The 13,355-nt window shown below is 41.4% G+C and overlaps 1 protein-coding gene across 3 annotated transcripts in view; it reads left to right on the top strand.

Annotated features, from left to right (window-relative positions):
- cgnb (cingulin b) overlaps positions 1 to 11,313 on the top strand; it is a 28,918-nt gene extending 17,605 nt beyond the window's left edge. For 2 of the 3 annotated variants that reach the window (XM_087786675.1, XM_087786674.1), the window contains exons 9-21: positions 1,974 to 2,009; positions 3,304 to 3,394; positions 3,458 to 3,670; positions 6,041 to 6,145; positions 6,214 to 6,468; positions 6,534 to 6,704; positions 7,158 to 7,319; positions 7,421 to 7,510; positions 7,574 to 7,657; positions 7,716 to 7,834; positions 9,177 to 9,285; positions 9,446 to 9,609; positions 10,693 to 11,313. In XM_087786675.1, the coding sequence (XP_087642801.1) occupies positions 1,974 to 2,009; positions 3,304 to 3,394; positions 3,458 to 3,670; positions 6,041 to 6,145; positions 6,214 to 6,468; positions 6,534 to 6,704; positions 7,158 to 7,319; positions 7,421 to 7,510; positions 7,574 to 7,657; positions 7,716 to 7,834; positions 9,177 to 9,285; positions 9,446 to 9,609; positions 10,693 to 10,813 (1,720 nt within the window). In that variant the 3' untranslated portion in view covers positions 10,814 to 11,313. The remainder of the gene's footprint in view (positions 1 to 1,973; positions 2,010 to 3,303; positions 3,395 to 3,457; positions 3,671 to 6,040; positions 6,146 to 6,213; positions 6,469 to 6,533; positions 6,705 to 7,157; positions 7,320 to 7,420; positions 7,511 to 7,573; positions 7,658 to 7,715; positions 7,835 to 9,176; positions 9,286 to 9,445; positions 9,610 to 10,692) is intronic. The other variant, XM_087786676.1, reaches the window with a different exon arrangement.
- The last annotated feature ends 2,042 nt before the right edge of the window (positions 11,314 to 13,355 follow it).

Here is a 13,355-nt window from a genome sequence, read left to right as displayed (position 1 = left end):
AGAAGGTTTCATCAGACGCCGCAGCGTTCCTGCTTTAATTATGGATCGTCACCAGTTCAAGTATTGAACACACACTTATTGTGCAGTTGAATCTTTCATGGAAACTGGTGGATTCCCACAAATATTGATCAGCTCTGAGACCATCCTGATGAAAAACTCTGAAACAACGGGTGTGTTTTTCGAGTTATATTCTCACGAAGAGAGACGCAGTGAAGCAAACTCGGTCCGGGAACCAAAATAAAACGGATAAAGGCAGAAACTTCTTGTTTGAAACTAAAAACTTGTGCATGTATCTCTTGTTTTTTCTCTTCTTTCAATTTAAAATGTTGTAACACAGTTTAAAACTAATGTGATGTTAAAGTGATCGTTCATCCTAAATTCAAGTTCCTCTCATTTTCTACTCACCCTCTTTTCGACTAAGGGTTGGGATTATTTCCAGAGTAATCCATTCCTTTTTAGAGTTATAGACAAAAATGTTTGTTTATTTTAATGTAGCGACTGGAGCTCAGTTGTCTACTCACTTCGTCTACGTCCAAAAAGACACTTAAAAAAATCCAAATACCTCCGCGGTGCTCTTAACATCCATGTTATATTGAAGCCTCAACATGAGGAATTGTTCCAGAAAAAACTTGAATAAGTCTGTACTTTATGATCTTTTGGAAAGTTTAAAGGATTTCAAGCGATACAAACAGAAAGTACTCTGGGTAAATATAGTAAGAGCACTGGAAGCGATATTCACCTGGACGAAGATCAAGACAGCTGAGTGGAGCTAGCTATAATGAACACATTTTTTTTTTTCTATAACTCTAAGAAAGAACAGATTACTCTGAAAATAATCCCAACCCTTAGTCGACATGAGGCTGAAGAGAACATGAAGGATTTTAATTTTTGGGTGAACTTTCACTTTACATTTTAATTAAAGATATTTTTCACTTATCTTTGTAAAGAGACAAAAAAACTCCCAGAACAAAATGTAAACAATCCAACAGATTTTCAAAGCAAAAATTTGGATAATCCTTGTAGTTTAAGCGATAAATTGTAAATATTTGACAAGTGATGTATATGTCACAGTACAGATTGGAATCAAGTAGGATCTGGAATCCTACCAGTACAGATTGGAATCCTGCTACTGAACTGGGATCTTAATATTGATATGGGTTAATCCCAGTTTCTCCTATTATAATTGAAGATTGTCCTGGTAGAATTCCTATTTGTCCAAGGACAGATTGCAATTCCAATCTCTACTAGTAGGATCTGGAATCCTACTATAGTAGGATCTGGAATCCTACTATAGTAGGATCTGGAATCCTACTATAGTAGGATCTGGAATCCTACTATAGTAGGATCTGGAATCCTACTATAGTAGGATCTGGAATCCTACTATAGTAGGATCTGGAATCCTACTATAGTTGGATCTGGAATCCTACTATAGTAGGATCTGGAATCCTACTAGTACAGATTCCAATCTGTAGTCTGAACTATACCTCTGACTTCTACAGGAAGGTGTTGAAAGCTCCAGTAAGATGAAATCTAAAATGTCCTGCTGACTTTTGTCTCAGGATAGTTATTTTCAGCATCTTACTTTCGACAGTTTCACTGTTATTGGACGTCACCTCGTCAACATTGACATGAATTGACTTTGCTTCTGAGCAAGCCGGGTCAGGACTGCTGTCAGTGGTGCGGTTCTGGACGTCTCTGGTGTGAGGATGTGAAACCCAAGAACCTCCCTCAGACACAGAAGGAGGAGGCGCGATCCGATAAAGACGTTTATTTTAATCCACACTGCGGAAGAAGAGATTTGATCAAAACGATCCCATCTGCGGGAACATATTCCGCTCGTGTCCGGCTTCAAACGCGGGCGGCGTGTTTGATGTCGGCTTCACGCCGGAGTCGTGTGTAAAATGCATGAGGAGGCGCTGAAGACGAAGCAGCTTCCATCGATTTCTAACTCTCTCTGTCACTCGACTTCTCAGCTCCGGCAGGACCGGGAAGAGCCTCAGCTGTCAAAAGTGAGACGTGGTTCTATTCCACATATAGATTGAAAAGCGCACTTGAACATTGGAGTGCGTTTGATCATTAGACTGGATTGATTTACTAACTGTGATCATGTGATCGACTCACCCCCCGGAACCGTCACTCAGGCTCACAAAGACACCTTTGTGGGTTTGTTTGAAGGTGGTCCTGGTTCTTCCTCAACATCTGGTGTTTCTGTGACGTGTGTTTCATCAGCTTCTGCTTCTGTTTGTTCGTCTGTTGTGATGAAGGTGCTCACATTCCTCCTCAACTAGTCTAATAATGAATTAAATTAACCTTTTGCTCTAAAACAATTATCAAACCCTTTTAAAAGGTAGTTACTATTACACAACTATACATATAATAATACAATATATTCATGTAATGAGTGGTAATAAGTGTATCTAGTTTTAATAGCATTCTTTTATTTATAAGACTAATTTCTTGTTCTGTTTACTAAATAATAACGATTTCTGAATCAATACTAAAGTAGTCAGTTTTAGTTATCGTTTTAAAACTGAGATGATGTCTGGAAAAAACTGTAATGTTGCTGGAGAAGTTTAGAATTTTGTTTGTTTGACATTTCACTGTCCATTCATTTTGAAAACCCAGTTGATATTTTTACAGGTGACTTTCATTTTTTGTTTTGTTCGAACATTGAATTAACCCTTGTGTTATCTCAGGGTCAAGGTGACCCGGAGGCTCAAGAACAAATGTGTTTGTTGTATCCCTTCTATTGTCTCTGGGTTAAAGGTGAACGACCTCCACCACTGTATATGTATTTATGGAAGCCAGGTCGTTCATCTTGACCCAGAGACAACTAAAGTAAGTAAGTAATTTTTATTTGTAGAGCGCTTTTCCAGACCAGGGTCACAAAGCACTTAAACAATCAAAACAATATTCAATAAAGTATATACTTTAAAGGTCAAGATAAAACTGAAAACACAACAGGATACCACAAACACATTTGTTCCCGGGGGTTCGGTTCACCTTGAACCTGATACAACAAAAGGGATACTACAAACACATTTGTTTTCGGGGGTTCGCCCTTGACCCCGAGACAACACAAGGGTTAATAAGTCCAAGTACGATGAGGGTTTTGAGCAATATAGGGAAAAAAAGGTTCCATAAATAAATCTCCGCCTCTTTATTATGGATCAATAAAATCTTTTCATCCTTTGGTCGGACGAAGATGAAACGTATTTTATTATGTCCTCTGCTGCTCTGGTCCTGTTTCTTTGGATCTCACCGTCTCCCAGCAGGTGGTCTCAATGTTCTGTTCTGACGCAGGCTGCAGAAGTCCAGCTCGGAGAAGGAGACGTGCGAGCTGGAGCTGCAGAAGCTCCGAGAAGCTGTGAAGAGACAGAGTCCATCATCTGAGGTGACTGTCAGTTCTTCAGCCGCGAGTCGATTCTTAAATGTTTAAACTTCTCACCGTGTGAAGGAGCTGCAGCGCTGCCTGGATGACCTGAGCCGGGCTCGAGCCGACGTGGACCGGCTCCGGACCGGGTTGGACGAGAAGAGCGAAGCGCTCGCGGCCCTGGAGACGTCCGGCGCCGAGCGAGAGGCCGAGCTGGAGGCTCAGGTGAAGAAGCTGAAGGAGCAGATGAAGAAGGAGAAGACGGAGCTGGAGGAGGAGCTGAAGAGACTCCAGGAGGTGAGTCCTCCACACTGAGCCTCACTAGTTTAGATCCATTCAAATGTTTGTTGAAGGAGAAAGTAGAGCAAACATTTGATAAAAATGACTTTAACTGTGTGTGAATAAATTTTAAAGTCCTGTCAAAGATCAAATCCATGGTTTGATGCCTGAAGTCAAAGTAGTTTTTATCATTTTGAGCGTCTTTAGGCTTAAAAGTCAGATCCATCAAATTCTTATAATACATTGAATTCATGAATCCAGAAGATTTTAATGCCAGTTAAATATGTGAACACGTGATCGGTAAGATCTTCAGTTCAAATGTATTTATTAATAACAATAAAAAGGTCATTATTTTGAGCACACAAGCAGAAATAACAAAACAAGTGTTTTCAGTCGAGACAGGAGATGAAGGTGGCGGTTCTAACGTGGTTGATGTAGTAACTTCGGAAAAAACGTTTGCTTTGGGCAAAATAGTGTTGGTGAGAATTGTCCGATCACCATTTTTTGTTCATGGCTGAAAGTTGTGCAAAGAGGAAACGTGTATTTTTTAGTAATCATCCTTCCATTAAAAATTTAACTTTTTTATTTATTTTTAAATTTTGGTCAATTGTCGAGTTGATCATACATTTTATTTTCTAATGTAATTAAAAACTTGCCTTGAGCTATTTGTGCTGGGATATATTCTGGACAACTGACCAGTTGACCTGCTTAAACTAGTTAACAATATAAACACAAATGCTCCTCCCATGATGCAACACTAATGGACTCAGGGACTCATTCTTTCCTCCTGCTATTGGATTGTATATTTCTGAGTTTGGGAGCAGGAGTGAAAAGATGATTCTATTCTATGTTAATCTTGGTATCTTTTGCCTTTGTGTCATCTTGCGCTTTGTTTTTATTGCACTTTGTTCTTGTTCTTCTTTCATGTATCTATCGTCTGTGTTGCTGGAAAAACTATTTCCTGAAGGAAACCTCCAGAGGGATCGATAAAGTTGATCTAATCTAATGTGACTCTACAAATATGACTTACTTACTGAACAGCGGCAGCATGGAAAGCAGCCTGGATTTGAGTATTTGTCAAAATCTAAATAAAAAAACATTTGTTCAAGTATCGTAAGCGGGTTGAATGAGACGACGACACCTTCGACAAACTGATACTATTTTTCGATTATTTCTACGCCTGTGCAAACACTAGAGGCTGTTCTAGCGTCTCTAAGCCACGCAATCAAAAAATAAATACGCTCCGTTGTGTAGTTGTTAGTATTTGTTATGGGAGTTGACACAATGAGGCGACTTGTGGAAGTGGATCAGACGCTCTCGGCTGGAGCAGCAGGACGTCACTCACGGTGTGAAGAGCGACTTCTTTTTTTAGTTCTGGCAGAAGGAGTTCAGATTGAGAAGTTTCCTCCTTCGATTGTGCGACAGTAAACCCAGAACCAGGTTCTGTCTCTTTTGAGCGGCCTAGGTTTGGAGGGAGAAACATTTTCCAAACATGAGGAGGATGTTTCAAATGACAAGTAGAACAAAGAACAACTGGTTTTGTTGAAAAGACACAAAAGTGCAGCTGCTGCCTCCAGGTGGACGCGAGATATGACACACCTTGACATGTCAGGCCTTTTGATTGATGGACATTTAATCCTAATTTCTGACGTAGGTTTTGATTTTTAATCATTTTTCTCGCTCCTCCAAATATCTGCTAATACAGTAAGTACTAAATAATAATACAATTGAGGCAAGTTGACGTTTTTTACTGTGAGATATGGATGTTTAACTGGACATCAAAGGGTTTCAGAACATCGTTCTCTCCAGAAAGATATGGACGTGAAGGAAAGATTTGACAAGAACGTTTAGAGATAATGCTTTTTTTTTTTTTTTTTAATGAAGTCTCTGATGTTCTTCTCTCATCAATAAAACATGTTCCTGCGGAAGTGAGTTCAGCGTCAGTCGTCGACTGAGCTCGACATGAACCATTTCAAAATGAATCATCAGTCAGTGAATCAAAACTTGGTTCATAGTTTAACATGCATTAGTGGTTATTAAAAATTGACTTCAACAGCGAGACTGCTCTACCGTATGTTGATGGAAAAGTACTTTTATTGTGTATAATTAAGTTATAAATAAAGATCATAAATGACGAGCTTGATAAAGAACTATATTCCCAGATGTTGGTGAAATCTGCCCAAAATGATCCCTTTATTTTCAAAACTCTGATGATTTCCATCATGTAAAATAAACACCTGCTCTCTTAACGGATGATTTGTACTTTGTTTAATCTCCTCCGTACCACGAGTTAATGAACGGTCGACTCTATCAAGTTGTTTTTCTCTTCATCTTTTGTATTTTCCCGTCAGAAGAAAATCAAGTCTTGAAAGTTCCATCTCTCTTCAGCAGGCGACAGCAGCTGGTTCTGCAGGCAAGTCGGTGCTGGAGGTGGGTTCCAACGTGGAGCTGCAGGAGGCCAACAGTCGTCTCCGGGAGAGACTCGCTCGCATGGTAGGAGCTTCATCTCATGGTAACAAACCTCTCGAGAGATTCATAAACCTCTCGTGCCTCTGCTGCAGCGACATCACTCCAGTGCCGCCAAGAGCCCGGAGACGGAGGAAACCGTGGAGGCGCTGGAGGACGTGAACCGCTCCCTCAAGACCCAGCTGGAGGAGGCCAAGAGAGGAGTGACCCGCCTGAGCAAGGAGAGGGAGGAGCTGACCCGGCGCCTGGAGGAGAAGGACCTGGAGAGGGAGGCTCTGCGCCGAGGGAAGAGCGACCTGGAGGAGCAGAAGAGGCTGCTGGACCGGGCCCTGGAGAAGATCAGCAAAGAGGTGAGTGTGATCCACAGCAGCAGCTGGTGCTGGTGCTGGTGCTGAAGCTCTGCTCATGGGGTCAGATGGAGACCATGATGGGGGACTCGCGTCAGTCGGTGTCGGGGCTCCAGACTCAGCTGGATGAGTACCGGGAACGCTCCCGGAAGGACCTGCTGGAGGTTCAGAGGAACAACAAGGACCGAGTGGCGGAGCTGCAGAGAGCTCAGAGCAGCCTGAAGACCCAGCAGGAGGAGGTGAGGAGGTTCAGGACCAGACCAGCCGTCACTGGTTCTCACGACGGGCTTTTGATTCATCATTTTTGCAACAATATGAGGAGATATAACTCAAACTGGTTCTCATTAAAGTATCAGAAGAATGATAGTGTTTTGTATAACGTGTGAATATTTAATTCAAAATTAGATTTAATGTGAAAAGATATTAACCGGAATAAATCAAAACATGGTTTTGATTCATCATTTTTGCAATATTCAACACAGTATGAGAAGATTTAAGAATAAAATATCAGAAGAAGGATTTTTTTCATCATTTTTTATTAAAACATATTCATTTTTAATTAAAAATTAAATAAAATAATAATAATTACTCAAGATGAGGAACTGAAACCTGCATTTATTACGCATGAAAATGCATGTTTAAATAACATTTAAATGTTTTAATAAAGAAGAAAACCATAAACTCCTCCTCAGGTGTCTCGTCTGAAGAAGGAGCTTCTGACCTGCAGCGAGGAGAGAGACGGCGCTCAGCTGGAGCGAGACCTTCTCTGCAACCGTCTCAAGCACCTGGAAGAGGAGCTGGACACCGAGAAGAGCACTCACACCGACCGCAACCGGGAGGTCAGGGGTCTGGAGGTGAGCAAGGGCTGCAGGGTCACGACCCCACGAGTCTTAAAGTGGCCGGGGTCGTGAGGGGTTACATGACGCGGACATACGAGACGAACATGTGATCGCAGGACAAGATGAAGACGCTGGAGATGGAGCTGGACGAAGAGAGGAGCGGCGCCGAGCTGCTGAACGACCGGGTCTCGCGCACCAGAGACCAGGTGAGGACCGGGACTCTGAGGTCCGTCTGATTTAGGTGGTCTAATGACGGTGGTCTCCCTCAGGTGGACCAGCTGCGGTCCGAGCTGATGCAGGAGCGGTCGGCCAGACACGACCTGGAGATGGACAAGAGCGCGCTGGAGCGACAGGTGAGTTCGGGTCAGAACCGGGGTGTGGATCCCCATACTAAGCCTTCGGGTCTCGCAGGTGAAGGAGCTGAGGTCGCGGGTGGCGGACATGGAGGACCAGCCGCGCCACACTCCGGGGTTGGCTCTCCTGGAAGTGAAGATACAGGAGCTGGAAGAACGACTGCGCAGTGAAGAGAGGTACCACCACATGACCCGGTTCAGACTGATTCACAGAACACTTGCATCGATGGGGGTCAAAGTTCAGGAGAGATGTATCATGTGAAGTACTTTCCCTCTCAACAACTCTCCTAGTAACGGTGACCTGGAATCAACAAGATCCTGTTATGCTTTGCCGCCCAGCCAACTAATCACTGCAGTATTAAGCCGTTTAATGGCTCTTTATTTAAAATTCTTACATATTTGACACGACGCTTAGGTTATTTTGAAGAATGTGCAACACATGTCTTATAAGATTAGAAGAGAGCATAGTGTGAACATTTAGGCTTATGTATAACAAAAGGGGTCACTTTTTCCAGCCCCCAAAATCATAATCAGAGTTTACACTTATCTGTCACTTTTTCCGCAATATGTCATTGGCTGAGTTGCGTAAACGATATGTCACTGATGGGCTATTCCCCCCCCACACACACACACACACACACACACACACAAACACACACACAAACACACACACACACACACACACACACACACACACACACACACACACACACCTCAGATAGACAAGATTAGACGAACGACGACACAAACCAAGATTATTAGCAGAACGTAAATAAATTATATAGAATAAATATAGTTTTTCAGTTTGAAGAATTCTACAAACATACAGTGTTGATGATCATTTTCAAACTAAAATAAATAAAATACAATACAATATAAAAAAAAAGATAAGAAATTTTTTAAAAACTTCGGGAGGGTGGCGCCCTAGCGCCCTCTATGGGCCAGCCGCCACTGCTGTCGACGTCCCGCACTCGATTTGTCAACGAATAATAATAACACTGACACAGTTTTCTTACAATGAAAACACCATCAAATACATTTTATTTTGCTGAAAAGTACCATGGAAACCAACTAATGACAACAACTGACATAATCAAAGAGAAAGAGAAATTTCAATTTCAGTTTATTTAAGCCGTGTCTTACTGTGAATCATTTTATTTTTACACTCTAGTTTTCTTCCTGTTCTTTTATTTTAGTTGTTTACTAGTGGAACAAAACAGAGTCTGTGTAGTTCTGTATGTGTTCATCCCAAACCACTTTAAGACTCACTTTCTAACTCTATAAACGCTCTACTACTCACTTCATACTCTTTTTCCATCATCCTTTCTTCTTGGTTAATAAAAAGTACCTTCTACACAACATTGTTGATTAAACTACACACAAACAAATGCATGTTAAACATCAAAATATTTGTACTGTTGCTCTCCATGTCGTTCATAGACTGTTTAAATCGATATGTAGTTGTTGCGTCAGTGACCTGAAGTGTGTTTGAACCTCTCTGGACCTCTCTGGACCTCAGGGAGAAGAGCAGCATCCAGGGAGCTCAGAGGAGAACCGAGCGGAGGCTGAAGGAACTGAACGCCACTCTGGACCAGGAGAGGACTCAACACGTGGAGCAGAGGGATCAGGTGGGAAACCATAAACCCTCTTCTTGAGCGATGAGGTTTAAAATACCATTCTCCGTGTCGGCCCCTGAAACCTCTCGTCACCCCCCTAATTGTGACCCCAGCGACCCCTGACACATGGGCTCCCCTCACCTCTAACCCCCCCTCTCCCTGTCCGTCACAGCTGTCTCTGCGCGTCAAGGCTCTGAAGCGTCAGCTGGACGAGAGCGAGTGTGAGGTGGAACGACTGGAGGGTGTCCGGCGGAAGGTTCTCCGGGACCTGGAGGAGCAACAGGAGCTGCAGGAGGCTCTGCAGGCCAAAGTCTCGGCACAAGACACGGAGCTGAAGTAAGTCCGGCGGGCCGAGCCGGACCCAAGAAATCAATCTAGATCTGGACTTCAATTCAATATACATTTAAAGAAAGGAAACATATATATATATATATATATATATAGATAATAATATAGAAGTAATTCACATGTTGTAACGTTGAAATAGTTTTTTGAATATTTGAATATTGTTGAATTTATTTTAATTGAATAATTAAATCTGCGTCTTCAATAACTGATTTTAAGGAAATTAATACTTTAAAAAATGTCTTGTATAGAGTTTGATATTCTAATTCAAAAATATATTTTCTAGATTCAATATTTTTTCATTTACAGGCTTTAAAATTCAATAAGAAAGATTTGTTTCATTAAATATTCAAATCTTTTAATTCAATTATTCATTAAAAAAGATTCCATTATTACAATTATTTAATTTAACAATTAAAAATACACAGTTTAAAGTTCCAAAAAAAAAAAAAGTTAAATAACCATTCTATATCTTGATGACACTGATATACTTCTATAGAATAAAACTATCATACTCATTTCAGTTAGGAAGTTGAATAAACACATACTATTTATACTAAATTATTTTTGCCTGTTGAAATTGATTCTCTGTTAATATTAGAGCAATGCATTTTTAAACATGTTTTTTTTATGTTGGCCACAAATTGACCTGAAGTACATTCAATTCAATAAACAGTTTCAATTTGAGAATGTTCTATTTGAATGTCTTTGAATGTTGAATTTTCTGTTAAACTTTGTATATTAATTTAGTTTAATCTGTTACACAAGCACTTATTAATGAAACATTTTCTGAAATCTTCCAAGATCATATATAACCATTTATTTTTTTTAAAGCATGAACCTTCAAAGTTATGTTGTTGACACAAACATATTTTTTTTGCTGATATGCAGATAAATCAGTGAATAATACAGTTATAATTTATTTATGATTCTGATCTCGAGATGGGCTTTAAATAAGTAACCACTTCCTTTTCACGTAATCAGCAGTTTCTCACAAAAGTTCATCGTTGTTTCCTAACCAGCAGGCGGCGCTCTTCAGCCACTTGTATCCCTAAAAACCCTGTGTGTCCTCAGGAGGAAGGTCCATCATTCTCACCGCAGCACCCTGAGCTCCAGCGCCCTGAGCTCTGAGGACGAGGGCAGCGTTTACGACACATTCCTGAGCGACGCTCACCTGCAGACCAGCAACTGCTGAGTTATCGTGACTTTTGTAAACAAGCTTCTTTTTTACATGGATCCCTGTTCAATGAGGCGTGCTTTCCAGTAAATCTTTTTTTTTGTAACTCAGTGATCACAAACGACAGAATCTTGGATGGTGGAATAAAACAAAAGTCATAATTTGATCATTTCTTATGTTGTGTGTTACGTTTGTCGTCACTCTACCTTCTCTTGGTAGTTGTGGTGTCGCTTTTTTCCATACTTTAGTCGCTGCCAAACTTTTTGTTTGTTGTTTTTCTTTCCATCCTGGCATCAGAGGAGCTTCAGCAGCTGCTCGTGTCTGGAGCCTCGTGTGTTCAACTGAGCCGTCGTCGTCCACCAGCATGTTCTTCCTGTTGTGTTGTGTTTGTGTGCGTCGGTCCTGGACCGCTTGTTGTTCAACCACGACACTTCAAATGTGTAATTTAAATGTTTTTTTGTTTAGTTTTTTTGTGCTGTGTAAAGCTTTGTACATTTTTGACAGATCTTTTCAGAATATATTAAAAAAAAAATTGAAAAAAACTTGTATATCATCTTTGTTTTTCGTTTATAAAAGTTTTTGATTGAAAATCTCACCTTTATTTAAAGCAGCTCTGCGATTTTTAGTCTAGCGACGCCAGTGGACTAAAGTGGTAGTGTTCAGCCCGACGGGAGACCACATTTCCCATGAGCACTCGCTAAACGTCGCAAAAGTTGCCATGTCTCGGTTTCTAGCAGTTTAATGAATTTTCTGTTTCCAGACTTCCATTGATGAATGAAGGATGGATGTTGATGAGGTAATGAATCAGATTATGGATAATTAAATATGATATGACGGCTTTGTAAATAACATAACTTTAACTTTGTTTTTGTACCTTAACCCCCCCCCCCCCCACACACACAACCACAACCAGCGCGATATGTAGCATGTTCACACCATCCCCAAGAACTTTTACAGTGAAAATAAAAATCACACAAAACACCTCAAGTCACAGTATATAAGTCATTCAACTAGTTTTTAGTTGACTTACTACCCAGTGCTGCTTTAACACAAAAAGAGATGTTTTCTCCATTAAACACAAATTCATATTAGCGTCCTGGAAATAACGGTTCATGAAAGGAAGAAAGTTTTTCGGTGAATGTTGGACTCGTACACGTGTTTCATTCTGACAGTTATTGCATGTTGATGATAAATCTTCTCACATATTAGCTTCAGGAAATCCAACCACGCTCCAAAAAAACAAACTAAACTATACTTCATTTGTACGACTAGCGAGTGAAGTGAAGTCAAAAATGGTTTGAAATGACTGGTCTTTTTTAAATACATTTTTATATTATTTTTCAATAATAATTGTTTTCTATAAGATTGAAAAAAAAACGTGAAGCAGATTTTTTTCCTTTCCTGAGCAGCCGTTTGTGTGTTTATGTGTGTGTGTGTGTGTGTGTGTGTGTGTGTGTGTGTGTGTGTGTGTGTGTGTGTGTGTGTGTGTGTGCGTGCGTGCGCGCGCGCGCGCGCGCGCGCGCGTGCGTGCGTGCGTGCGTGTGTGTGCGTGTGCGTGCGCGTGCGTGTGTGTGTGTGCGTGTGTGTGTATGTGTCCAGTCGTGGTGATTAATCCTATCAAGGTTTACTGTAATTGCTGCAGACATCAGGCTCTAAACGCGACTGACCTTAGCTTGACCTTCGTCCTGCTCTGATCCTGGTCCTTCTGTCTGGATCTATTTATACAAAACACTCAAGTGTCTCTGATGATTTTTTGGTGTCCCTCGTCCTGCGACTTATATCAGTTTTGTTGAACCAGTGATGTCATCGGAGCTGCAGGGATTACTGCTTCAATGCTCGGAGCTGCCGCGCCTCTCGGGGCGAGCACGGACTTGAGGGTTCAGGAGGTGGTTTGATGTTCGTCAGAGAAACCTGTTGAAAGTAAGTCATATTTGTAGAGCAATTATCTGGATGTTGGACTCGCTTCAGATGATGTCATGAGCTCATTAAACTCTGGAGGTGAAACATCAATTAAAAAATAACATGGTTTTAACTGGAATAAATCGCCAGTCTGAATGGGAGAGGTCGAAGGTCACCTGCGGTCACATGGGGAGACCAGAGCGAGAGTGTTATCAAACCAGACTCAATCCTCTTTGCAGGCTCGATCCTGGACGCACCTGTCGGACCTGCCGAGCGGTGGACGAGTCGCTCGATGGAAAGTCTGCGGAGGAGGTTCAAGCAGGTGAGCGGAGAGAGGCGCGCGTACCTGCCCCAGAGGTCAGAGGTCACCGCCGTCCAGGTGCGAAAACACGGTTTGCGTAGGAATATGATGATGTAGAGTCGCAGCTCTTCGTTCACGTCCAGAGACTTAAAAAACGACTTTATAACTTTGTGTGTTTTACTTGCTTGTGATCGGTGAAGATGAGCGCGGCCAGGAGACGACATGACGAGCAGCGCAGCTCCAGCGTGAGTCGTTTCCTTCTGTTTAAATGTTTTATTTGCAACTTCAACGATGTGAGGTGACTGATCATTATCTCGTCATATGTCGTGTGTTTGTATGTTGCTGGGTTTTACCTGAACA

This window comes from Callionymus lyra, chromosome 3 (genome assembly GCF_982586985.1).
Source record: "Callionymus lyra chromosome 3, fCalLyr1.hap1.1, whole genome shotgun sequence".
NCBI classification, from domain to species: Eukaryota; Metazoa; Chordata; class Actinopteri; order Syngnathiformes; family Callionymidae; genus Callionymus; species Callionymus lyra.
The sequence above is the reverse complement of the archived record's forward strand: the minus strand, read 5'-3'. Positions and strand labels throughout refer to the sequence as shown.